General features: G+C 40.8%; 3 protein-coding genes across 5 annotated transcripts; all 3 read right to left on the minus strand.

Moving 5' to 3' along the window:
* Positions 1 to 177: 177 nt before the first annotated feature.
* On the minus strand, positions 178 to 25,551 carry LOC145491092 (uncharacterized). 3 transcript variants are annotated; one of them, XM_081470225.1, is made up of 19 exons: positions 25,123 to 25,551; positions 23,017 to 23,163; positions 22,694 to 22,842; positions 22,289 to 22,319; positions 21,991 to 22,120; positions 21,269 to 21,407; positions 20,579 to 20,754; positions 19,782 to 19,964; positions 18,636 to 18,793; positions 16,419 to 16,627; positions 15,719 to 15,825; positions 14,909 to 15,010; positions 14,124 to 14,311; positions 13,552 to 13,742; positions 12,925 to 13,031; positions 1,742 to 1,990; positions 1,539 to 1,579; positions 812 to 868; positions 178 to 526 (listed from the first exon to the last, which is right to left on the minus strand). In XM_081470225.1, exons 1-19 carry the CDS (start codon positions 25,186 to 25,188, stop codon positions 179 to 181), a joined length of 2,778 nt encoding a protein of 925 aa, XP_081326351.1. In that variant the 5' UTR covers positions 25,189 to 25,551; the 3' UTR covers position 178. The 3 variants fall into 3 exon arrangements, with proteins under 3 accessions (XP_081326351.1, XP_081326352.1, XP_081326353.1); XM_081470226.1 differs by having other exon boundaries at positions 24,727 to 25,551; XM_081470227.1 differs by lacking the exons at positions 22,289 to 22,319; positions 23,017 to 23,163; positions 25,123 to 25,551 and having other exon boundaries at positions 22,694 to 22,773.
* Positions 1,981 to 6,594, minus strand: LOC145491094 (uncharacterized). Its single transcript, XM_081470229.1, has one exon. It carries the CDS (start codon positions 6,592 to 6,594, stop codon positions 4,888 to 4,890), a length of 1,707 nt encoding a protein of 568 aa, XP_081326355.1. The 3' UTR covers positions 1,981 to 4,887.
* On the minus strand, positions 8,551 to 12,101 carry LOC145491095 (adenosine receptor A3-like). The gene has a single exon (XM_081470231.1). It carries the CDS (start codon positions 9,886 to 9,888, stop codon positions 8,560 to 8,562), a length of 1,329 nt encoding a protein of 442 aa, XP_081326357.1. The 5' UTR covers positions 9,889 to 12,101; the 3' UTR covers positions 8,551 to 8,559.
* Positions 25,552 to 26,997: the final 1,446 nt, after the last annotated feature.

Raw genomic sequence — 26,997 nt, forward strand, 5'->3', positions numbered from 1 at the left:
AACATTTCCCGTTTGGACAGGCCTTTAACCTTACAACAGGTCTCTATCTGCGCAGATCTGGAAGCTCGCAACATTGTCTGAAGAATCTGTCGCATCTCATCTTGTATCTGCTCTTCGTGGAGTGACTTCAAAGACTGTTCGTCACGTTGTTCTTCGGATGCCTCACCTTCCGGCTTTCTCAGACGTAATCCGGCTGTCCTCCCGCCATCTCTCTAGCTTGTGCGCTGAGACTAGAAATAGATTGCGTACTAAGATGTAGTAGAGGAGGCCGGGATTTGGCATTCGCTTCAAGCGGCGCTCGTACGTCCGCTAAGTTGATTATTTCTTTTGAAGAGTGAACACTGTTATTTACGCTGTACCCGCCATGACGGCGTATTTCCAGGGAGTTTTCCGTCGAGGTCCAAGATTCCCGCTTTGAATAATTGTACTGTGCCGCTTCTGTTCTGTGTTTTCTTCCTCTTCTTCTCGCTTGCGGGCTGTAACACGTCGCTGTTACGTGATCGTCTAAGAGAATTTCTTCCGTGAGCTATCAAAAAAAGCAATAACGGAAAAAAAAAACTTATAAGAGGACAGCATTGACGATCGCTAACTTGAAAACCGATATTCCGAACTAATTCATAGATGGCACATACAAACTGTCAGTATAAAAACAAATGATAAAAAATAAAGTGTGTAGACATTTGAAGACCAGTCTGCGGCAGCGTGGCATGCACCCCCTGCCACCCACCCCCCCCCCCCGCACCCCGAAGTGCGTGGTTTTACTGCCGTAGTACAAGTAGCCTACCCCATTATTGTATTTTGCATTTCTTACCTTGAGAAATCTTCGTAGTTCTCTTTCAACCGCTGTATGTCCATTTGCTACTGCTACCTGTAAAACACGGACATGAATTCTGAACACCATTATCCACAAACGAATTTTTTCGTAAAACAATAAAAGCTATTGCCATTATTGCTCATGTGTGACGATCATTATAAAGCACAATCATAGTTACTGTTTTTGCCGTGTCGTACATATTCCTCAGGCGGAAAACATGAAAACATGCATCTGATGAAAATGGAAGACACCTTAAATTAACCAACTAGAGAACATTTGTTCGATGCCTATTCACGTTATGAATTCACGTGATATCTTCCCCAAACTCCTTGAATGCGGGCGCGGGATTGATAGCAGCGTCAACTTTCTTCGTTTTGAGCTCTTATCTCGTGCAGAAGACGCAGTTGACATAAAACAATCGAGGACAAAACAAGGAGGGCGGTGTTCTTTTGCAACTTGTCCTGCGTTTCTACGCTAAGAAGGAGCCTTGCTTTGAGAGAGATCAACATAATTCCAAACCCGCGGTATTGCCATTATTCAGTGAGGTTTGGAAGAAATTTCGTGTGAGTCATCTTAACAAAATGGCAAGATCTAATGTGGTATCAGGGCGATCAATAACAGATGAGGCCAGCAAATTAGCTACATTCATGACAATACCCAACACCGCCCTACATCCACCAAACGGCCAGTGACTTGTGAGAAAAACTAGCTCAAGAAAACTTACTTGCAAGGGAATCTGGCCATACCGATTAACAAGTGTCGCATCTGGAAAGGAAAGAGACTTCTTTGTTAAACTAAGTTGCTAACCAGAGACTGAGTAACAATAACAGAAATTATGTAAGCGCATTACAGTACCAAGCTGTAGGGGAGAAATCCGTCCACTAGTAGTTACCTTTGCAATATTGCGTAATCATGCCTACGACTTACCTGCGCCCTCTTTCAACAACAGATTGACGATATTGAGCCTGCCGTACATCGCTGCCGTGTGGAGTGCGGTCTGTCCATCGAAGTCAGACACGTTCACGTGACCGGTCCATCTTATCAATCGTTTCAGGGTCCTTGTGTCCCCGGTGCTGGCAGTGCTTGTCATCAGTTGAGCCAACTTGCACTCACTAAAGGTCCCTCCACGCGCCTTCAAGTGCTCGGCAACCCCATAGTGAGCATTCATGATGGCATCTGTAGAAATGCACCAAAATGAACAAAGTCGAGAAAATGGGAAGACCCTCCCCCACGTCGTTGTTTACATTTTCCCTCGTTGGTATACGACTTTGCACTGAGACGAAATCGTGCTAGATATGAATTGACTCCAATCAGTTTAAGAGCTTGTCCATGGCATAAAACAATTGGTCAGGAGAACTTTTTGACTCTGTGCGTGATTTTGAAGGAGATGGCTTTGAAAAAGCGCTAATGAGCACATACATTCTTTGCAAAATTTTGAGTTGTCAAGTCCGCATCGCACAGAAAGTATTGAATAAAAAAAATCGGGCTAAGTCTGGCTCAAATTCCCTTGCCAATTAATCGTGTATTGAATGCCCTTTCAGCATTCAGAGCTAATCATCTTATAGCTCGATCAGAAACTCAAATCGCTTACCCAAATGAGGCAAATATTGAAATCCAAGAATCCCTTATACGGTCATTTTGTAGCTACTAACTGTCACAAAACCGAAATCAATGTAGTTACAACTTACCAATCACAACAAACTCAAGTAAGTCAATGAGCCAATCAGAACTCGAAGCAAAACACGAGACCAGTCCCAAACGCTTGTTTCTTCCCGCGGGGCGAAGGTAGGCTTTTGTACATTATGCTTTTATTTTCCCACTAAAATGCTCCACCTTAATGCTCCATTTTTCCCACAAAAATGCTCGGTCTCTTCCCGAAAAGTCACTAAAATGCTCGGTTAATGCTCATACATAGGGTTTCTTAAATTTTAATAATTTTAACGTTTTAACACAATTAACAGCTCAGGGTGCTTTAAAAAAAAACGTGTACTTAGTATAACGCAACGTTTTTAATAGTTTTAATACACCAAAAGATAATTCTCTGAATGATAAGCAGTACTCCAGCTAAAAAAAGGGAAGACAAGCGTTGCTATGACTGTGCAGCTAACAGGTGCATGAAAGAAGATTTGTTTATCGAACGAGAGCTCTCATCCACGAGTCGATGAAACTCTGACACTCACTGTTTTCACTATTCAATTATTTAAGTTACACTCGATTGAGTAAATGCACCTCTGTTATGCAGAAAATAAATGTATTTTTCGATATTTTAATTAGAAATCGGGAATTGTCATCAGGTTCTACTACTTCTCTCTGTATGAATCGTCTAAGAGATTCTTTAGAGCTTTGTTGATACTGTAGTTTAAAAGCTCTGTTGCTCTGTTTATCAAATATCCCAAAGATCACATTAAATCTCCGAAGACCCCCCAAATCGAACAAATGATTTCTGAGGATCATAGGAATATAGACAGATGTTCACAGACATTTTGCAAACTTACATGCGAGTACGCTTCCTTGAGAAGAAAGAAGCAATCAAGAGACTTGAGTTTTCGGCCTCACGGCCCCCAGGTGTTAGCGGTGACAAATCAAGCAATTCAACGTTTTCTGCTTCCGTACCCGTAACTAAAACAAAACAAGAAGGTATTTTGCTTTTTACACTATGGGCGGATAACACAGGATAAGCCGAGGTTCAGAAGCCAATTATAAAAACTTCTTTTTTTCACATGGTTACACCGATACTGACTCCCACGAATGAACCCAGTAAAAATCATTTGGTAAAAAATAAATAGCTCTCTGACACATTACTTTATCGTGGGCTGTGGAGGTTAAATTAATGAAGAGAAAAAAAAACTTTTCATATAACTAACAGTTATATGAAACGAAACGAAAAGAGATATTTGAAAATGGTAACCAGCATTATTCCTCTCGTGCAGACTATTTGTTAACATTTTCAAACGCCTTAGACGGGACATACAAGAATTTCATCATAGAAGGACTTAAACAGTTAAACCAACTTCTTTATTATCATTTGCATTGAACATGTTAAACATGTTATACGGTAGAAATCGTGTGTTTTTTTAACATAGGCAGGTTGAAAAAGTTACTCATTTTGCGACTTTCAATCTTCCTCGGCTGCTAACGCTGGGAAGCCAAAACCGGCCTTTCACGGAAAATACCAGTATTGTCACCTTTTTTATTAGTTTCTTGCTATTGTGAAAGGGTAATTTCAAAAAATTTCACTGCTCTTTACCATCCTTTCTCGTTCGTTGTTGGTTGATGAAAAGTTTCCAGCCTTCCCTGGAAGGACACCCTTTTAGAGCAAACCTTCGCCAAGTACCAATAAGTGGTACAACATGCTTCATGCATCTTGCGTTAACAGTTTGAGGAGTTTCAATTTGTCGATGACAATGTTTTGCGACCACTCGCGATCTAGAATTTTAAAACTCTTTCACGATGCTAAAAATAAGCAGTCCTGAAACGTTGTGGCTGGACTTAAATTCTTCTTCTTTTCAAACCCACAAAACATTTTATTTCCATAAGGTTAAACTCATACATGAGCACGAGATTTTCAAGTCTCAAAACTTTGCATATGTGAACGCATCACGTAGGCAGGGAAACGTCGTTCTTCCGTTTGTTCTCGAAGGCTTCCTCCTACTTTCCAATCACGAAATGACATGTCTATCCAAAAGCAAAGAATCAGTCAGAAATAAAATCTTTCGTAGTAATCCGACGAAAACTGGCAGTGAAATTTTGCACTCATATCCGGATTTAAAGGTCTCTAATTTTGAGCTTGACTTCACCCTGTAATAAGGGCTACGCCCACCCACTTGAGACTACAAATTCCACTTCGGGTTAACCTCTGGAAACGACGACGTTCGCATAGACTACGAGTAGTCCCTCTTTCGCTTAGTCCGTCGTGTGTCACACGAAAGAAAACCGCTGGAAAAAAATGCCGCGCGAAATCTAACGTTCGCATGATTTTTGAAATGACCGTGACTGAACCAAGAGGCTAAATAACCAAACCGAATAATTAAGTTAAGCGTCTGACCTCTACAAAAAAATTATCCAGAAATAAATTACAATTGTTTTTCTCGTGTTGGGCGATACTTGCACCTTTGCTGCTGTTCCGGAAAGCTCAAGATAACTCCCGTTTCTTCTGGCGCTGCATAGCTTCCTTGCGATGAAGCCGTCTTCTTTGGCCCTTGCGTCGTTTTGTTCTGTCCACTCGCAAGCTCGACAACAGCATTCTTATTGCCGTTTTCCTGATGGACACGATGCAGTGAGCATTGTGTTTGACCAGTGGTGCCATCGGCTTGATCACTCCTGTTACTCACGCTGCTTGTAACCTCTAGTTCCTGGTGAACTCCGACAGACTTTGGTTGCTTGCTATTTGGCGATGGTACCAAGGTGTCTGGTTTTTGTGTCTTATCTATAACGTCATTTTGATCGCAGGACTGGTTGCGGTGATGATGTAGGAAACATCGACACTGACCACTCGTACCGTGGGCTTGGCCTTCCGTGTTCATCACACTACCAGAAGCCTTAATGCTTGGTTTGCATTTGATGGTTTTAGGTTGATGTACGTTGACCCTGATAACGCGGTTTACAACAGCTAGGCATGACGAAGATTCTTCTACGACTGCTCTGCGAGATTTGCAATAATCTGCGCCATCACTACCATCACGGGATTCTGGCATCTCAAAGCAATCCTCCAGCTCTCGTTCCGCGAACCCTTGAGCGTCGTACTCACCTTGATGAGTGATAGTACTAACCCGCCTGGTACGACGTCGTTGTACACGAGTTAGTGACTGTATTTCATCACATCCTCTCATTTTCAACATCTTCACACCTTCGCGTCTAAAGTTACCATTTAGTACAAAGCAGTATAGCAATGGGTTGACCAGCGAGTTCAGCTGACTCAGCACCTCGGACCAACAGAAAAAAGAGCTTGTTCGAAGGATGGGAACTATCTCACCGAGGAAACGGATAGCGATGGAAGGAACGTAAGAAATTAACAAGGCAAGTGCTAGTATTGCAGTCGTGTTGGTAATGCCCTTCACCATCTTTGCTCTAGCCGGAGCAGAACTTGCGCTAACCCCGTTGATTTTCTGTTTGGACCTTACGCTCAAGTTAACCATGAAGTAAAAATACCCGATGAAAACTAAGCAAACTAAGGCTGGAAGAAAGAAGATCGTGTCCAATATCTTAGTGTACTTATAGTCGAGTCCTAGAGCCGTAAGAATACGTACAGGAGTCGTGGTTAGTACAGCTAACAGCCATGCTATTGCTGTGTACGTCTTCACTCGCCTCCTGGTGACAATCGCTCTGTAGTAAATCCAATTTCGTATCGCCACGTATCTCTCCCAAGCGATCAAAGTCATATGGTATAAAGACGAACAGACAACAGCATACACCACCAGTTGATTGGCAAACGCTAGTCTACAAAAAGACTCGTCTACAGTAGTATTCTTATCGAGGAGCAACGCATCTAGGCTAATAGACAAAGGCATGGAAATGGCACCCACTAAAAAATCCGCGACAGCGAGACTAGCCAACAAAATGTTCGAGTCCTTCTGCGACTGTCTTCTTTTCGCCACAGCGACGATCACTAAAACGTTTAAGAGAATGATAATCGGGCAGGTAATGCATTTCGTGGTGATCGCAGCCTGGAATGTGGTCGTGTCGCTTAAAATCCATGAGAATATTGGTTCGTTTTTGCAGGTAAACACATCTGGTGCGTGGCTTGAAACTTTCATGGCAAGGTTTGATTTACGATGGTTCATTTTGTTTCCACATGGTAGAACACAAGAGTATATCAGAGAAGATACAGTACTCACTCAGTAAACCGTGATTTCGTGTCTATGACACTCTGACGGTCTTCAAACAAAATTAACTGTGCTATTCAACATTTCCAAATAGCATCTGTTTTGAGACATTTTACAAAGTCTTTGTTACGAGAATCCGAGAAAGGATGCCTAGCTGTCGTACAGGAGGGAAGATAGATTACAGTCACAGGGGAGGAGAGGACGGGGGAAATCCAGACAAAGGCTTAAGGCTAGAAATAGTGAGCTGTTACTTGGACAATTGGGCTTCAACCAATCTGCTTATAAAAGGCCAGGATAACCATCGTCACTAAACAAAACAACAACAACAACAACAAAAATACCAAACATACATCATGACCAGATAGTACCTAACGGCAACAAAACGTTTACCCTTTGACCAGAGTGTATGCTTCACCTAAGAAGCGTGAAACGGTCCCAAGTTGTGCCGTGATTGGATTTAAAGTTGCCTTATTTCCGAGTCTGGATTGAACCTGCTAGTTTTATTACAACCAGCCCCTCCCATTGCCTCCTTTGCCCTCCCCCCTAGCACATTCAAACTCCATCCAAATACGAGAAGACACGAGGAGTAAGTTAATTAAAGTGTATTCAGTCCGCGAGAAAATTGATCATTTTTTCGTAAACATGTTAAACAAGCAATTAATTTTTTCGTTCCATTGAATTTGAGTGCTACTTCGGTGAATTCATTCTTATTATTTACGCCTACTGTTGGAACACATATATTTAACGGACAAGTTCTCATGCACTTGTTATTTTCTGCTTCTGACAGCTGGGGGAAAAAATGCGTTTTCTAATACCACGTTACGCATTATCATCGCTAAAATCACTTGAAAGAAAAGGAATGATTTATTTGTACATTTCATGGTCAGTTTCATACAGCTTCCAGTTTTCATCTAGTTTCGTGTGGATGACTTTGTAAGTTTTCTGTCGATTTCAAAGGTTTAGCATTTCCGTTTTTGTTTTATTGTTTTTATTCCCGGTGTAAATATACATCGCCAGCGTTAGAGGTCACACGGACGTAAATATTTGGTTTCGTTTTCCAATTCAGCTTCAACCAGACACCTTTACAATCACCCAAAAGTACGATACAAAAAATATATATTTTGCAAACAGGTTTGAGCCGGATTTTGTCAACCTTACCATTCGTGCGAATTCATTAAGGACATCGAGACTTACACGCAAAGACACCGTGACTGAGAGGAAACTGGCCACAATTCTTTAAAACAAATGGTGGGATTTTCTTTCCGGCGATCTTTGCAAAACTTGTCAAAACCGCTAACTAGCTGCAAACAAACATTAACGATTTGCTTGTTTGGTAGCAGAAGCAGAGGAAACGTTTGCTTCACATACAAAATTACGATTGTAATTGGTGCCATTCGACAATCAAATGCATAACGTTTTTTTTTATTATTATTTTACTTTAAGTTCCAAGCCCGAAGTGAAGTGCCAACTGTCATCATTTTTTTCAATGTCGTTTCTGAGAATTTGAAAGTAAATCAAGACAATATCTCCAAGTTGGTCCTGTTTTTGTTTTTATTTTATTTCTCCGTTCTCGTCACTGTCTTCTTGACAAGGGCAGGCAAGAACTTAGTACACTTGTACACCCAATTTTCGTTAAGCGTTCGTTAAGTCACACAAGTCTTAGATTTGTAATAGCCAATGAACTCTCGAGAGTTCTATAAACGTTGCCACGCTATTATGGCTGCTAACTATGATGGCGCGACATAACCTAGCTTATGAAGACATGATAGCTAGTTTAGTTCTCCCGACAACTCGTTGCAAGATTTTTTGAAACAGATTCACCTGAAGCTAATGTTTTGTGTGATGATAGTGTTACGTTTCATCCATGCCTCATTTCAGACCTTTCCTTCAGACCTTTTCAGACGAACGTAGTTTCTTCTCGGGTCAGTGATTGTCTTGTGATAAGGTGTCGCAAACATTGAAGCTTGCTTCAGTAGGAATAACCCTTGTGACCACACCATTAGCCTTTCTTCTTGGTTTTCTTCTGTTTGTTTTGGGTTGATGCACGTCGACATGAATGATTTGGCTGATTTCACATGGTAAAGTAGACGCCACGCATCTTTCCATGATCGGCTCCAGATGTATCACATTAACAGTGCCTTTAGGTGTGTCTGAGCATCCCGATCCTGATCCAACAAAAACGTCGTCTTGTACTTGTTCACACTCAAGAACGACTTCCAGATTCTCAACAACACCAATCCGCCTACCGAAAGTTTTCAAACGTTTTCTAACAGCCGCTCCCTGCACTCCAGGTTTTCTGCCCATCTTCAGCATTTCCAGAACTGCCTTTCTGAAACGTTTCAGTGCCAAAACGTAGAGAAATGGATTTACCAGCGAGTTCAGCTGATTCAGCAACTCCGAACGACGGAAAAACGAGTTTGTTCGAAGGAAGGGTAAAAACTCTCCGCAGAAAAGAACGATACTCGATGGGAGGTAAAATATTAACATGGCAACTGTCTGAATGAAAACCCTCTTCGCAATACCAAGTTCCCGCCTCGCGGCCATCTCAGTAGGGGCTCCCAGTTGGCTAACGTCGCTTATTTTTTTCCATGCGCGCACACCGAGATACAACATGATATAAAAATACCCGATGAGAACTAAGCAAACTAAGGCTGGAAGAAAGAAGATCGTGTCCAAGATCTTAGTGTACTTATAGTCGAGTCCTAGAACCGTAAGAATACGTACAGGAACCGTGGTTAGTACAGCTAACAGCCACGCTATTGTTGTGCACGTCTTCACTCGCCTCTTGGTGACAATCGCTTTGTAGCAGTTCCACTTTCTTGTCGCCACGTATCTCTCCCAAGCGATCAAAGTCATATGGTATAAAGACGAACAGACAGCAGCATACAGCACCAGTTGATTTGTAAACGCTAGTCTGCAAATCCAGTAGCCGACAGCCTTTTGGAGAAGTAAGGCGTCCAAAGCGATTGTTAAAGGCATCGAGACAGCGCCGACTAATAGATCCGCGGCAGCCAAGTTGGCCAGCAAAGTGTTGGAATTGGTTTGAAACTCTTTCCTTTTCTTCACTGCAGTGATTACAAAGATGTTTAGGAAAACGGTGATCGGGCAAGCAATACATGAAATGCTGATCGTAGCTTGGAATGTGGATGTGTCGCTTAATATCCATGTAAATATTGGTTTTGTGGGACAGAAAAACACTTCGGGCACATGGTTAGAATCTTTCGTGACAAAGTCACTGCTGTTCGAGACCATAGTGCGGCCAAATCGTATGACGGAATACAGGAATACCGAAGAGAAATCAAACTACACACTAAGATAATTTACCATGACGGTCATCTTCTAGATTCGTCGTCTTGTGAGGAGCAAGTTTTCGCACGTCAACTGGAAAGCTCGGCATTGCCAAATGAAAAGAATGAAGTCGAGTTTTCACTTAGCAGCAGCTGCTTTCAAGTAATCTTTCCACAAGAAAAGCCAATGAAAAAGCGGTGAAACATGGGTAGCTGGATTCCGATTAAAAAATATATCAGTAAAAGTATTTTGTAGACTGTAAAAAGGATGTGTATATAAAAAACAAGTTTAATTATTGTACATGTCATGCATAAGGATTGAAGCACATAACTACATACGAAAAGGTAACAACGCGTCCAAAGCAAAGTGTCGCTAAACAAGACAAACAAATGAACATGTCTTAGAAAAAATATAATCACAAAGCTTCAATATTTCAATGTTTCTATTCTCCGATGCGAATTCCAAGAATTGTACCTAAACCCAACAAAGATGTAATGACTAGAAAAAAACTAGCAAAATGAATTTCTGTGGGAATAGTGTTATGGGTTGAACATTTTTTCTCCTTGGTGTAAAGCGTTTTGGGGTTAATAATACCAACAAACAATCTCTTCAACAGAAGTGACGGCTGACGAAACAATGGATTCTATAAGGATGTATTTCGAGGCACTATAAGGATGTATTTCCATCGATTGACCAATTAGTTCCTTTGAACAATTTGTTGTTAAATTTGCGAAGCTAAATTGCCATTAAATTCCAAATGAACTGAGTAGGAAAATCAAATATTTTACTCCGTTCAATTTTTACTTTGCAGAATTATTAGTATTCTTAGCTAATAAAATAGTGGCACGCCAAAAATCACGGTGGTTGTAATTATTTCTAAATAGTCATTGCTCGATTACCGAAAAGAAAGGAAATCCTAGTTAACATCAGCAAAAACGCCCGTGAAGAATACCGCAGCCGTTTAGATTCCACGGCTATTGTTTTCAGAAGCGTTTTACCTTTAAGTGAGCAAAACATGAAGTTTTAAAACAAAGAGAAAAGCTCTGCTGTGAATATTGCATGTTCTAATTACCAGCTGCTTTTCAACATTGGCGCAAGTCACAACAGAGAGAAACATGGAGACGGCATCAATTCATAAAAAAATATCTTAAACAGGAGTTTGTTTTTGCAGCTTGAGTATGAGAAAAAAAGAAAAACATAAAACCAAAGAATAGCAACTAAAGCCCTGTTCACACGCCTTACGTCTGTAAACGGATATTTTCCTAAACGATTTTCAGTGTTAATAAAAAAGAATAATTATCTCCGCTGACGTTTTCAATCACGTTTGGACAGCATAGTGCGACCTCTGCTGATGAGTTCATACATTCTTCGTAAATTTTTTACTTTTTAACCCCGCGTCGCGTCGTATGTATTCCGTGAGACAGTTAATGGTGCTGTGTCCTTTCAATATTGAGACGGACATTTTTGTAGCTCGATCAGAAACTCAGAATGGCTTCTGCCAGAGAGGCAAATAACAAATGGATGAACTGGGCAATGCTGACGTCACGGCAAGTCATTTACTCATGCTCAGTGTCAGCCTCGTACCCAGGCGTCCTGCGTTTACGTCTCCGTTTATTGTTTACGTCTCAGGCGTGAACGATATGTAAGAGATCGGCGTGGCTGATTTCCGTTTTTGTAAACGGTCAATGCCATGGCCATTTTTAACGGTCGATGCCATCATTGGTAACCAAGCCTTTCAGAATGGACGATGCCATATCTGCTTTAGTTTAGGCCTGGACAAGGTAGAAACTGGTTATAATTTGTTGATGGAGTAAAACGCACTTGCCAAATGCTTAATTGTTCATATTCACACTGGTTTGCTTGCGGTTAGCTTTTATTTGATGGTTGGGACAACTCTATCATTAATATTTGAGAAAGTCAGGTTTTATTAATTACATTTTGCGAAGATTTGGCGGGTCAACCTGGTAGTGTAGTGGTATAAGAGGGATGCCAAGAAACAGAGGTTCGGGGGTTTGATACTGGGTGGTTTACTTACAAATTTTCTTTTTTCTTTCTTTTAGTAGAGAACAATTCGTTGATAGTAAAAAAAGTGTCGCGAAAATGGCATCGACCGTTTACGCTGTTTGTTGATGTGTAACAGGAGTTGTTTTTACTCACAATGGGATATTCGAAAATGTTGTCAGTTTTGACCTAACATTTCGAAGCTTACGGCTGTTAAAATTAATATTATACTCCATATCAGTCACAACAAACAGGGACTTTCTCACAAAGCTGCGAATTGCAGCTTTATGAGGGAAAACTCTGCTTTCGACGAAGTTACTTTACAGTGATTAAAATGATTTAGCGATTTTTGAGAGATTTGTCGAGATATGAAAAACAGCGTTATATAACGAAACAAATAGTCTGAATAATCCAACATTCGTGGAAATAAAAAGACAAAAATTAGCGAAAATATTTTGGCCGCTTTAAGTTAATAAAGTAATTTTGCCACGAATGGAAATGTCTGCGAACGTATTAAATGATGTTTAGTCCAGCAAACGGACCTCAAAATACTAACTGGTCAAAAGTAAAAACTACGTTTCACGGACCACTGTCGAAAGTTATTAAGTTTTTGCTTTGGGGTCGCTTATTAACTTTGTAATGGGACAAACAGATACGAGCTTTAATAAACCAATCAAGGTTAACGTACATATTTTCCGCGAACCGCAGAGAAGCTAAACCAAAACTAAACGTGATTGCAGATGCAGATTTTCCCGCCTTTTGCGCCGGTTGCACGTACTTGCCTCGCGTTCTGATTGGATCATTCTGTTACTTGCGTTTGTTGTAATTAGACAGTTGTTATATCTTTGGTTTTGATTTTGGTTTACTACAGACACAGGCAGTAATATAACGTAAAAAAAAAACGTTCTATGAGCTCCTTCCTAAATACATTTCCGGCGCGGAAAATGACACCAGACGTGTATGTACAACGTGAACTGGAAAACAATTTGAATACTTTACCGAGAAGTGGAGTGAAGTCGTTTTTGTCTCTAGAGTTGATGTTGGTCCCAGGCTGCAACAGAAGAAACTTAACCACGTCCAAATGGCCTTCAGCTGCACTGACGTGTCTGCAGAGAAAAAAACGATTTAGTAAATGGTTTGAACCCAGGGGCAGTTGTTCGACTAGTGTGGACGTCTGGGTGAGGGCAGTTCTGAAAAGAACTGTTTTTGCTGATGACGTTTGGCAACCTGAGCGGAAGTTAAAAGTGTTTGTCAGTCGATGCTGTCATAATGTCTGTGCCAACTCTCATCCGCTCTTATCGAGTCTCTTACGCTCTCGTCGGATTTGACTTAGGGTTAGGGTTAGGGTTGACTCCAATCCGATAAACTGTACAAATTTTCAAGAGAATCGCCTCTGTCTTCGTTATGTGTAAAATATAGAAAGCCTGACTAAAGATTTTTACCAGGACACCGTCATCAGTAAAGCTTTTCCCAAATGTCACATATTAACAGACTTATTTAATTTTGCGAAAATTATTCGGTATTGAATTCCAATATTCCTCAGTAAAAAAACAAACGGTTCAAGTTCTCGAACTCCTCCCTGACACTAAGTCACACACAAAGAGCAAAAACTCTTCAAACACTCACAATGGCGTTCGTTTGTTAAAATCTCTGTAGCAGACTGTGGCGCCATTATGCACCATGTGTCGGAGCATCTGTAGGTTTCCTGTACTGGCCACTTCACAGATTTCGTGCATGCTGTAATGATGCGATAACCTCCTGGCGCCCAGACCCTCCAATAACTGGCTGACCGCGCGATGTTCATGCATGTCCGAGTACTGGAAAATCAAACCGCATTTATCACAATTCCAATCGCAAACTTTTAAAGCAAATTCGTCCCAAAGGGGCTCCTTAGGGCACTTTCCCTCACTGGGACTAGGTAAGCTCAGTCTCCAACCGTGGGCGTTCGGTGCGCCCGTGATCGGATCGCGGGTGCACCGGAACAGAGGAGCAGTCCTCTACCCTTCCGCAGTGATCCGTCCGTACTCTGCCACCGTCAAAGGTGGAAGGCTCTCGTCTTTGGGAAGGGTAAGAACGAGCTGACTGTACTCCAGCTCCCTTGGACTATCGGAGTGTCATAGAGTTCCCTCTGTGTTAGTTCGTGTTAATTTAAAAGTAAACGGTTATGCCCAAATTGTCATTATACCTAACGTACTTACATTCAAAGGCGTATTTCCTAACGAGTCTACAGCATTGATATCCGCTCTGTGATCAGTAAGGTACTGCACCACTCCTCGACTGCCTACAGTGGCTGCAACATGAAGCGCGGTACTGCCGTCAGAGTTTGGTGCATCAACATCCACACCCAGTGATACAAGACGTTGAAGCTCCTCCGCGTCGTTTTTCACTTAAAAATAATTAAAAAAAGATAACGAAATTAACGCAGTTATTTAATGACTATCTAAAGTAGTTACGTGTTTCTTCGATTTTGCGACTACTAAGCTCTATGATTGGCGAAGAAAATCGTTCAGCAGGCTCTAATCAATCAGCGAAAATGTGCTCCGACTCGTTTTCCCGCGCTTGACACCTGTTGTACGTTTCCACGTGGACTTCTGATTGGCTCGTTGTGTCATTTGCGTTTGCCGTGATAGGCTGATTCGATTACTTTTATTGCTTTTGATTTTACAAAAGTTGTATCGTCATTGGTGCATTTATCAATGACAGGGTAGTGCTCTTTCCAGTTACTCTTTTTTTTTGCTCTTGCATCTGTTGTTCCAAGACGACTGTTGTTTAGCAAATGGAAATTGTCGTTAGAAGCACGAGAGAACTGCGGTATTAAACAAACAGGCTATGTAAACACCCTCGCCGCAAGTTTCCATCTCATCTTTACCTGCGAAAAGAGGTTTGACTTTGAACAGAGAGGAAATTAACTTACTTCCTTTTGCGCTTACGCTTGCGAGTCCGTTAGAAAATCATGCACACTTCATATAAGAACACTGCATACCTACAGTACTACACAGCAGATCGCCCACTCCATCTTCACACCAACCAGCCCCGTGTCGTAACAAACACTGCACCACTTGGTCATGCCCAGACTGGACAGCTTCTACAAAATAAACACCACTCGAAAATTAGCGACGGAATGCAAATAACAACTCTATATTCTAGCTCCGCGAGCGGGCAAGATGAAACAAATCCTGCGCCGTGATTGGCTACCCGAGCGGGCAAGATGGAGCTATCTTGCCCGCTCGGGACTACCCGCCGTGTCCCGCAAGAAAAATTTCCCCGAAATCCATATAATAAATCTTTTATTGACCAAGCTTGTTCGGTCAAGATGGCTGGATATTGGCCTCGTTCTTTTTTTGCGAGTTTATGGACCTCGACTCCGTCTCGGTCCATAAACTCGCAAGAAAAAAACTTGGCCAATATCCAGCCGTCTTGACCTCACACTTGGTCAATAACCCATACATATTCTGCCCAGGTATTGTTATTCATGACATGTAGATATGGTATGGGGAATTGCCCTGCCCTGGGGTAAGCCCAATCTAGGCTGAGTAGATCGAGGAGACTTCAAACCTGGCTTCCACGTATGGGGGATGAGCCAACCACTCGATACCATGGACTAGAGTAGACTGCACAAAGGGAAGCACGTGCTTGTTTTTTATATGAATATAAGAGGGATTGCCATGGTTAAAGGCCTATATGGAGGATTAACTCTCCTACGTTGATGTTCTCTTGTTGCAGATCATTAATTCATCCCTAGGGCATTTATTACCAATTCAAATTGACGGCTTTGAATGGCATCTATTCTTACCAGAAAGCGGCGATGCTCTCCAGCGGTCTCTCGCGTGAATGTCTACACCAGGTTGTCGCAGAAGGAACTTAACGCAATGTAGATGTCCATGCAAAGAGGCTACGTGACTAAGAAACAAACCAATCGGAAGTCATTATTGTTAGGCATCGATGACTACGGGCAAGAGAAGAGCTTAACTTTTGTTGCCGCCCACACAGAGCCGAAATAATTACTGTTTAGACTACGAGCAACTCGCCTTTTCCTTTTATTCGCCCAGGGGAATGTAAAAACTAAATGCGTGGAGAGCGAGGATAGCCGCGGGTGAGACACTTCTCGTCTCTATTTTTCGTGCGGCCATTTTCCCTCTGTCTTTTTCTGTCACCTCTCGCTAGACTAACTAAACATAAGGGAAAGGATAGACTTCTTCCAGTGTATTAATGATTGCTTTGGTATTTTCATTTAAGTCAACCCAAAAGTTGGAAACCGCGCATTCGTTAACGAGAGTGTGTAATCTAAAAAGAATATTATTATCATTACTGAAAGAGAAAAATGTGAAAATAGAAACACTAGGAAAATTATACATCTTTCTTCATGCGAGTGCAGCAAAAAAGGGAAGTATTAGGCATTAAAATGGCATTACAGATGTGAAGTATTTTAAGTCTATTAGTGTACGGAATATTATTCAAAGCAAAGCAAAAACACAACTCTTCATTCCACTCACAGTGGCGTTCGTTTGTCAAAGTTCTGCACTCCAAATGACACTTGATTCGCGAGCAAGGCGTCTAGTTCTTGTAAATCCCCCGCACCCACGGCCTTGAATAGCTTTTTGTGAAGAGACTCCTTTTCTTTGCTCAAAGCAGATGATGGTGAAATATTCTGGGTTTCATAGGAGCCAAAAGCTTCGTTTGTAGTGACTGAGTTAAAGCCAACCTAAAAAAAACAGCAAAAGAAAGTTGTACACAACCAACAAAGTTTGTTGGTGACAGGATACTCCGTCATGTAGCTTGATAATGTTTCGTCCACCTTGACCGACAAAACATTTCCACCCATGTTGCATGAAAGGTGTGCTAGATTGTGCCAATTTTTGTAGCTTTGATTCTGCTATCGTGAGATGCAAAGGCATTGGGACGCTTTTTGTTTTCTTTTACATATTCAGCTGACCCTAAAGATAATTTTAACGAAGCTTTCATTTCCCGCTGTTGTGTGCAATTAGTTAAAACGGTGAAAAAAAAACTAAGCGCTTACATGGGACTTAAACCTACGAACCATCCGCGTCAACACTACAATGCTCTACCAACCCTAAGAAATCACTGCATTGAGAGCAGGTCAATTGTCACTTCATATCTTTCCGTGTAAGAAACAGAGTGAAAAGTGACGAGGCCCTGTTAGGGGTTCTCGAGAAACGGTACACTGCGGTAAAAAAATTATATGGATACAGGATATTTAGGGGGAAGATAAATGGAACATGGGATACTGCGGGTGCTTACCAATTTTGTCAGAATAAACCGGTTGGGATGACCGTTGAATAATGGCCCGGGAGGGTACTCCCAGGAAAGTTGGGTGGGGGTGTGCGGCCCGCTTCCCAAAACCCTTACCCTATTTATGACCAAAATCTGCGATATTCCCTTCCCTATTTATGACCTGACCAAATATTCAATACCTTATTTATGACCTGACCATTAAATCAAAGCCCTGTTTCAGACCTGCGTTATAATAAGGTCCCTAGTTCAGACTAATGTTAAATTACCGTAAACATAATTTGTGAAGGGGCTTTTGTTAATTTTCTCGTATAGGTCATATAAGGGAGTACCCCCCCCCCGGAATAATGGTAAGGGTTTTTCCAAAATCAGCAAACCAACCGAACGAGATGGCGCTTACCATTTGCAATTCGATTTCTTGTAACCGTTTTCGGTTGATGAGCCACTGGAAACTGGAAAGTTTAGCAAATGGTAAGGAAATTTCCCTCTGGAAGTAGTCTACAATTTCCGAACGGATTTCCCGGAAAATTACTGTCCATTTGACTTTCGACCGAAATTTCTGGATTTTTTTGCTGAATGGTAAGCACCCTAAGATCAGACAAAACGGGCTATCGAGTAGGAAAATCGTTAATTTTTGCAATTGGAATTAGCGGGCTAATGGATATTTAGGCCAAATATTAGCGTGATGTGATACTCAGACCCCACCTCCCCTAGAACTAATGAATAAGAACATGCATTAACCGTGAATAGAGCGTGAAGTGAATTGTCAGCAGCAAGACAAACCCTAAAGCCAAGCGTTTCTAAAAACGACGATATTTCAAGTCGTTTTTCCGATGCACAAAACTACGTTCGAATTCAAACTGAGGGAAATCTCTAACAATAGTTCTCTAATGATGTGAAGTTTATATGAAATAATTCATATATGAACTGCGGTTGTAGATGAAAGTGAAGAATGATCATCGCAGTAAATTTTCCAATTTAAGCAATTAAATTTAAATTTAAGCAATTAACTCAATTAAATTTAAGCAATTAACTCAATTAATTGACCTCGCTCCCAGTGTGTGACTTCATAGCTCAGTTGGTAGAGCATCGCACCGGTATCACGGAGGTCACGGGTTCGAATCTCGTTGAAGCCCTGATTTTTTCAGGCTAATTCTTTCCAATTGCTTAAATTGGAAAATTTACTGCGATGATCATTCTCCACTTTCAATAGTTCTCTAGGGAAGAAAAAAACAAAGAAAAACAAGGATGGCTTTTACTGACGGATATTAAGATGAACGACGACAAACTTGAAAAAAAAGGACCAATTTTTTCAAAGATGCCCCAACATCCGTGCCGTGCTCCTTTAACCATAAGTTTCCACCTCCTTTAAAAGGAACATGAAAACGGCATCGGTACGGTATATTTTAAGTTAATTTAGACAAATTAAACTAAACAGAACCAAACCTCAAATCACTCACAGTTAGTCTTATCAGCCAAGTCATTAGGTAGGTCCACAACACAGACCACGTGACAGTTACAAGCACGCCCAGTAACTGAACACCTAGCTGAGCACTGTTGGAGTAGAAAGCGCCATCGGCACTCGTCACATCCTGCGACGACTTGCTGAAAAGACCAGCTACAACAAATTCACAACCATAATTTATTATGCATTCTTCGTATACTGTGCATGTCCGAAGGAGTACAGGGGGCCGGGGGGTATTCCTCCACTTTTTTAGGGAAAAATTAATTGAAATAAGACTATTACCATTCAGACAAACATTAAAGGTGCTTCAGAATTTTTAAGCTTTGGAGATAAAAAGAAATGTTATCTTCTTCCAGAATGTGTTGTAAAAGCTTCAAAAATCTCTTCTTGACTGCAAAAACATTTCCCTGAAAGCCTGCCATGTCAGTTTTCTTCAGATGTCTTCATAATTTTTCCCTTCTCTGCGACTATTTTGGGATTGCGTTTTAATACACCACCGCTGAGTATACGTTATGTTAAGTTGATGTACCTTATATCACAATGCAAAAGAGACTAAAAAACGGCTTGAAAATGACAACAAATCGTATCTCCCAAAATGTACCAAAAGGCATTAGGGCGTGTCTAGATTTTCGAAATTTCCCGGTGAAGATGCCCTGGGAAATATCCTTTAGTTATGTGATTCAGTAACTGCCAACAAAAACGTTTCCTTTATTTACAAGCTGAAGTTTAAGGCTCCGACCGCACTAATGCGTTTTCGTATGAAAACACATACTTTCTGATGCGTTTTTGCCTGTCTGATCTTCCACACTAAAACGACCGAAAACGTTGACGAAAACGGAGGCTTTCGAAAACGGTTTGAAAAGTGGCGTTTTTTGAAAACGCATCGGAGACTTTTGAAAACAGTGACGAAAAAAGCGTTATATACTCTTGTTTCCATCAGCATTTTTAGGCGTTTCAGTGCGAATGATGGGCGAAAACGTGTCAGAAAGTATGCGTTTCCAAATGGAAACGAATTAGTATGGGCAAGTGAAAACAAAACGAAAACGCTAGTGTGGTCAGAAGTATTTGCCTCGTTTTCACTGAGACGAAAATGGATACTTTTAAAAACGCATTAGTGTGATCAGGGCTTGAGAGGATTTACCTGCCACTGCTCCAAGAACACCAGGAACACCATGGGTGTATGTGATGTCATGCACCTCTGTGCTGGTCCATAAAGGTTGGTATTTCTGAATTGACCATGAGACAACAGATGATATAAGACCCACAACAAGTCCAATGATCAATGAGGCCCACACCTCTACTGAACCAGAAGATGCACTTACACCTGATGTACAAGGGAAGAAAACAAAAAGGTGAGTTGTATTTCCCCTTAATATAATTAACAATTATTCCATGAGCACACGCTGGATGTGAGATAAGAGACAGCCAATGATGCATGTAGTACTGAGTTGGCTATAATCACCTCTTATTCAACAAGCACAAGTGGAATAATATTGTTTTATTAAAAATGCCCCCAAAATATAGAAAACTAAAGTAAAATAAAAATATAAACACCCCCCCCAAACAATTATGTGTGCACTTACCATAATTATTTGTAGCGCATGGTGTAATGGCTCATATACCATGAAGGCTAAGCCAATGAAAACTCTTGAACTGCATTATCCAATAATCCAGTTTTTAATTATGTTTAATATTTAATGGATAGTTATTTCTATGAATTGTGCCCCATTTAGCTTCATGAGCAAAATTCAACCCACTGTATATTGTCAAAACACAAACAGTTACCATTAACTTTAATTAAATATTAGAATATAATTTAACATCTAGATTGGGCCAACATATTAATATTGAGACTGTTTCAAACAGGAAAATGTCTAGGAAGACCACCACCAACACTTTATATCATAAGTCAATGAGTAGTAATGACAACAGGCATACCTACAAGACCGACCATGATGCCTTGTAGAAGTTCTGTCATGTTAAAGTTCTTCCTTGTCAAATAAGTCACTATTAACCAGCTCAGTAAAGATGCACAGACAGCAAGGTGAGAGTTAATAAATGAAAGAATCACAGCATCGTTGAACTTGTGTACAGATCCAATATTTACAGAGTACCTAAGGTAACAAAGAATACCATGAAATGAGAGTTCACTTGCAACACAATAGGCCCTTCGCAGCTGGGGTCATGTGACCAATTTTTTCCCAATCCATATTATAGGCTATAAATTAAAGAATGCCAGAAATCGAAAAAGCATATTGAAAACACCAAAGAGTAAGTTTGAATTTTCGAAAAATTTAGCGGATTTGTTTGGCAATTGTTGCTGGAGAGCAAGGCCTTGCTCTCCACAACAAATTACAATGCGTCAATCAAATTATACGGTCTTCAATCTGTGCACTGGTCTGATTTGTCAGTCACTGACAGTGTTTAACTCAGTTTGTTAGGAGTAAATAGCTAACCTCCCCCCCCCCCCCCAAAGATCTCTAAGATGGCTATGAGATGCAAGCCTAAAGTGGGTACTAACCCTCTTAGTCTACCATGACTTGGGCATTCTTTCAGGTTGTACCAACAATATTAACTATATTTCCTTAATAGGAGTGTAAACCAGCATTTAACCATAACTGTATTTACCATCCAAGAGAGGTCATCAACACTCCAACAATAAGAAACACACTTTGAGGATGCTGGTGCTTATTCTCTTGGCTTTGTTTCTGTGTATGGTTTTCATGAACCTTCTTAAGGATCTTGGTGAAAACAAGAGCAGATGACCCTAGCAAGAAAAAAAAGCAAAATTCTGTTCAGGATATAAAATTAAATAAATAGTAATTAAATAAGTAGTACATTATTATATGGAATTAATTCTAATCTGACCAAAACAGACCACCAAATTCTAGCCATAAAAGTAAAAAAAATTGCAAAGATGACAGGTAGACCAAGCTTTTCTTCAAACCAAGAGAAGGTGGCCAGTCTGCATTTCAATCTGCATTTCCAGTCTAGTGACACCTCAGCCAGTTGCTTATCTTTGGTTTTATAATTAGCATGAATGAGTAGGAGTATTTCTACTCCCCCCTGGAGAGGATGCTTATTATTAAGTCCATTGTAGAGTTATCCCCAGCATTAAGTCACCATTACCTACCGGTATTTATACACCATAGTGGAAAGAGGCACAGTGAGAGTACAGAGTACATGCAGAATCTTGTGCAAAAACACAACCCTGGCATTTTAAAGAGCTCAAACCCGGATCACTTGATCTGGAATCCAGCACGCTATCTATTTGGCCACCATGCCTCCACAAATGTACACTGTACCTACTTAAAATTCTGGGTGCTCCACAATGCCAACATATGAGTTACCTGTTGAAGTATGCACAGTCAAGCTCCCAGCTTGATCGACAATTCCAAAGTGATGATGAAGCCATCCTTTTCCTCTTATCCAGTGAGTCATAGGATAGTACACAAAAATTGGCCACAACAAATAAATAATCTACAAGTAACAAATGGTAAAAACAGTAGTTTTGGGGTTTAAAAAAAAAGTGACATTTGGGCGAACCCCTAGAATATGATTAATAAAAGAATTTATGAGCAAATTGAAAGAATTACTTGGCATGTATGATGAGATCACAAGTAAAAGTAAATGCATGAATGTATTTACCAATGCTCCAAGAATATTCATTTGCTCTGTCCTAAGATGAAAGGACAAAAAGTAACTAGAACAATGCTAATAAATTTAATCTGCTCATACAGTGCGAACAAGGGTGCATGGGCAGGCCGGGTACCATCATCATGCACTGAGACGATGGAGATGGATAGGTCATGTCATCAAGAGGGAGGGAGACTCTGTTTCTAAGACGACATTCCACTGGACACCAGGAAAGTGCAAAATTTATTGAACTAAACAGTGAAGCAAGAATATCCCTTTTCAATAAACCCCCTTGTCAGAGGCCCACATTAAGAACCAGCACATCAAGCAATGACCCTTCAATATTAATGACTAATTCATGCTTTTCGGCACAACAAATCTCCTTGAATTACTAAATGAATGGTATTTTATACTCACCATGCAGATAGCAGCATAAATGGAGTAACAATAGCAAGCATCATTTCAAAACTTGCAAAAAGAATTACTGGCACCGAATCGGATTGTGAGGAACAGTTGGTGCCAGACAGACCAAAAAGGAATGCATCATCCAGGCTACCAATTAAGCCCTACAGAACACAAGAGGTAACAAAATATTACATACATAAATTAATTTAATTAATTAATTAACCTATTTCAATACATAAACACAGTTGAACAAATAAATTATAACTGCTGAGGCCCAACAGATGTACATCATTCTGTTTAAATAGAAGTAGAAATGATTTTGCAGAAAGCCTTACCTTCTGAGATGGTCCAAATGAAAGAGAGTAACCCACAAAATACCACAGCAGTGAGCCAACAGCAAAGTTAATGAGGGCGTGTACAAGGATTTGGTTTGACAAATGACATGGCCTTGTCCCTACCTTGTAAATTGCAAAACTGAATCCCTGCAAAACAGAACAGAAATACAATACTATGTTATTTCAGAGCATTGCCTTCTGACTACAGGTGTATTATCCCTTACAGCTAATGTTATGCTCATGAAGGGATTAAGATATGATGACACGTCCAAGTCGCAGTCCTGGCTAGAGTTAAAACATTCAATACAAATTTAAAGCCTTTTCATCTCCTCCGATCACAATTATTATATACCTCACTGTACCCCCACTGAGGAGGACACTGAGGTTTGCAGTATTGCAGTATTGAACAATTTTTCTTGTGGTATTTCAGTGATTTTAATCTTGAAATGTAGTATTGTGGCATTGTCTGAGTGAACCTGCGAGATGTGGTGTTTTAGTATTTTGGACGACATTTAAAATTATCCTCCAAGTTCTCCAATGTTTCCAAGCCTTTTCCAGTTTCCGATATCATAATTGGACATTCTCAATGAAACTTAGCTCTCATGTCCGGGAGGACTACTCCCTTAAATGGTCTGCATAGGTATGTGCGGTTCCAAAGGGTATGTTTTTTCAGCCATTTTGGTCATAAATAGGGTATCGGTTTTGGTGATTTTTGCCTTTTTGGTCATAAATAGGGCATCGTTTTAGCACTCTAGTCTTAAACTGGGTATGTTTCTTAGAAGAAGCTACTTTTTCATCATTATCGATATAAAGACAATCAACAAACACCTTACATTACTTATGTTTAGAGCAACTTTGCCAGCCACAACAATCATAAATAGGGTATCAAAACTTTGGTTGGGTCATAAATAGGGTAGCAAAAATGGCAGATTTTGGTCATAAAATTTAATAGGGTAAGGGTTTTGGGAAGTGGGCCACACACCCTACCCAACTTTTCTGGGAATACCCCCCCCCCCCCCCCGGGGCTCTCATGGTAACAGAAAACTGCAATTCCTTATGTCGCAGTTGGAAAAGGGTAAGATATTTTTTGTTAATTATTAGCCAATGTGTCAATGGATGTTACTTTATATTTTTGATTATTTTGTCGAAATCAAAAATGACAAATTCATATTTGTTATTTGCTCTAAACTTTACAGACAGAGTAGTGGTTTCGGTATGACATCGAGTTTTGACTCAGCATTGAAGTCTTGCGATATTTGGGGATTATTTTTGCGGTATTCCGGTGTTCAGAACCCCCAGTGGCCCCCTCCCCCACTCCTCCCCCGTCGGGTGTTTGATTTGCTAAGATATGAAGTTTCTTCCAAGTTAGGACGATTATGATCGACGCAAATTACAGAGGACTGACAGAGTATATTACGAGTTTCGATAGTGTTTTGCTCCGAGGATTGTTAGCAAGATATCCAGGATATCAGTCCCAAAATCCCTGTTGTATATCAAGCAGGCAAAACAGTGCACAGGGTAGACAACAACATCGATAAATTGTTTCGTCGAGATTAATTTAATCCTTTAGAAGAACTATCCGCAGCTATCCGCGATTCCAAACTCCATAAAACCATGTCATGTTGATTCGATGTCATAATTCTAAAGCTTGTACTCAACTACAAGCTATTGAACTTTTACTTATAATAAGTGTGGTTTTCTAATACATACTTGCATTGATGCGCCGATGCATGGCCCGACGTGGACATCGACCACCAAAGGTGGCAATTAACCTCAAACCCCACCATGGATGCTTTGCAGCTGATGGTGCTCAACATCGCTGTATGGCTAAACCTACATGTAAGGTGAGTGAACGCGCTAAGATAAACTCGCCGAGTTCAGCAACACCACAATGCCTTGAGAGGTGCAATCAACGTGTTCGTGTGACAGTAGTTGGCGCCAAACTGTCCCGAGGGACTATTTCAAATATCGTCGAATTGAAAGCGTGCGAAACTGGCCTCCCGTTTCGCAGACGGAAATGAGTTCATCTTCTATTCCGCCAAACCGTATTAAAATAGAGTAGCTATTTTTAAGGGGAAAGAAGATCAGCTAGTGTAAATGGCCCACCTGCAATGCAACCAGGGTGGTGATGATCGACAGCCAAGCTGCGTCCAAAGCATTCCCGCACTCCATCGATCGATCATAAATTCTTCGTTGAGAAAACTATTAACTGCAAAGGCATTCGACACGATCTTTGTGAACCCAGCAATCCCACGTATGTCCCAGTTGTTAATTTATCCCGCTGCCAATGCTTGAGTGACTTCGTTTTGAAATTTGTTAATTGATCTTTTCTTTCATCCAATCACTGTTTTGACAACTAAACAATTCGTTAAATACGTCTGTTATCAGATGCTCAAAGGAGGCCACCAATTAACGACGACGAAAGTGGAGGGACACGCGACCTTGTTTCAGGTGGCTGACTTGAGTCTTGAGACATGATGGATGTTTCTTTTCGTCCAAGATGGCACTTTTTACAACAAGATGGCCCGAGACAATAACGTTTTTTAACGAGTGTGTTTTTTTTTTCCTTTTTTTGGCATTCTCGTCCCCAGAACCGTCTTGTCCCTCTTTTCCGGTGGGGCCTAAGAACAAGGAAAAGGTGGCTTTTAAACAAAGGAAATTTTAAAACAGTAATAAACCTCTCACCGAAAGTGAATCCGAAGTGGAATCCAATTGTTTGTCTTCGGAAGACTCCACTGAAAATTCTACCTAAGCCAGTTTTCAAATTTCCTGAAGGATTTAGGCAATCGACCAGTGACTCAACCAGTAGATATTTCCGGAAACGAGCGTTCAATAAGGAAAGCTTTCAGCCAAACAAATCATGTGTCTCCAGAGTCACATTTTCCTCGTGCCGAGGACTCACCGGTTAAGAGTGACAGGTGCCGAGTCTGGGGACGAGAATGATAAGGAAAACACAGGTTTATAAAAAGTCGAAAACAATGATGTTCCAGTTTTACTGAAAGCTTTTTTATTTAGTCTTTCTCGCTCGATCTATAGAGCGAGGAAGGAAGCTTTCAGGACCTGGACTACCCGGCCCCCGGGCTGGACTACCTTTTATTCTAAAGTAACGTAAATCCTCCAATTAGCGTCCGGGGTACGGTGCCCTTATTTCAATCTAAGAATAAGGGGGGAGGGGGGGTTCTTATTCCCGGGGAATTCCTCTCGTTGTCTTGCCCGTAATACCTGGGCTAGAATTCCTTGCCCGAAACCTAAGGAGCAGTTACTTCAACCGTATAGTGATTCCGAGAGGCTCATCCGCAACTATTATCCGATTTAAGTGTAAGAATTATTATATTATTCTTAGGTAAAAAAATATATATATATTTTAAAGTTCATATTTAATTTATTAATATAGTCTATTTTGAATTGTGTAGTTTAAATTTTCCTTGAAGGTATAAGCTATATCTAGCTACCCTGTAAATTCAAGTATGTACGGGAGTCGCTTATTTAGATATGTAACATTTGTTACCGTTATTGTGGACGGAAAACATTTCTGAAAATGCAGCTTTTTGAAAACGATGACGTTATGATATTTCTCTGACTTCTCTGACCGGGTTTTCCTCAAACACAAATCCAAAATGACCAGTGACTTAACTTGTGTTGCGTTTTTAAATTCCTCCGGCGTTGAATGGACGGAAAACATTTGATGCGTTTTCAGAATGAAAACACCGTTTAAAGTTCCTTCGGCTTGGCGTGGACGGAAAACATTTGATGCGTCATTCAAAATGAAAACACGCTTTTCAAGTTCCTCTGGCGTAGTGTGAACGGGGCGTCAAAAAAGGGCCGAGAAGAGGGAGGCGCGTTTACTCGAAGAGCCTTAGTTTGAAGGGGGTGATTATTCCAGGGGGGGAGGGGAGGCGCTAATTCCAGAATGTACGGTATTCATGTGGAGTGTTGGTTGAGGATTTGTTGTTGATTGAGCTTTGGAGCAATGATCCCGAC

Source organism: Orbicella franksi, chromosome 6 (assembly GCF_964199315.1).
Source record: "Orbicella franksi chromosome 6, jaOrbFran1.1, whole genome shotgun sequence".
Taxonomy (NCBI): Eukaryota; Metazoa; Cnidaria; class Anthozoa; order Scleractinia; family Merulinidae; genus Orbicella; species Orbicella franksi.

Coding starts and splice junctions, on each gene's coding strand:
- LOC145491094 (XM_081470229.1), bottom strand. CDS start 6,594: ATGAACCATCGTAAATCAAACCTTGCCATGAAAGTTTCAAGCCACGCA.
- LOC145491095 (XM_081470231.1), bottom strand. CDS start 9,888: ATGGTCTCGAACAGCAGTGACTTTGTCACGAAAGATTCTAACCATGTG.
- LOC145491092 (XM_081470225.1), bottom strand. CDS start 25,188: ATGGAGTGCGGGAATGCTTTGGACGCAGCTTGGCTGTCGATCATCACC. Junction 22,843..23,016: donor CATTTGGACCATCTCAGAAG/GTAAGGCTTTCT, acceptor TGTGTTCTGTAG/GGCTTAATTGGTAGCCTGGA. Junction 16,628..18,635: donor CTTGGCTGATAAGACTAACT/GTGAGTGATTTG, acceptor TGTTTTTTTTAG/GTTGGCTTTAACTCAGTCAC.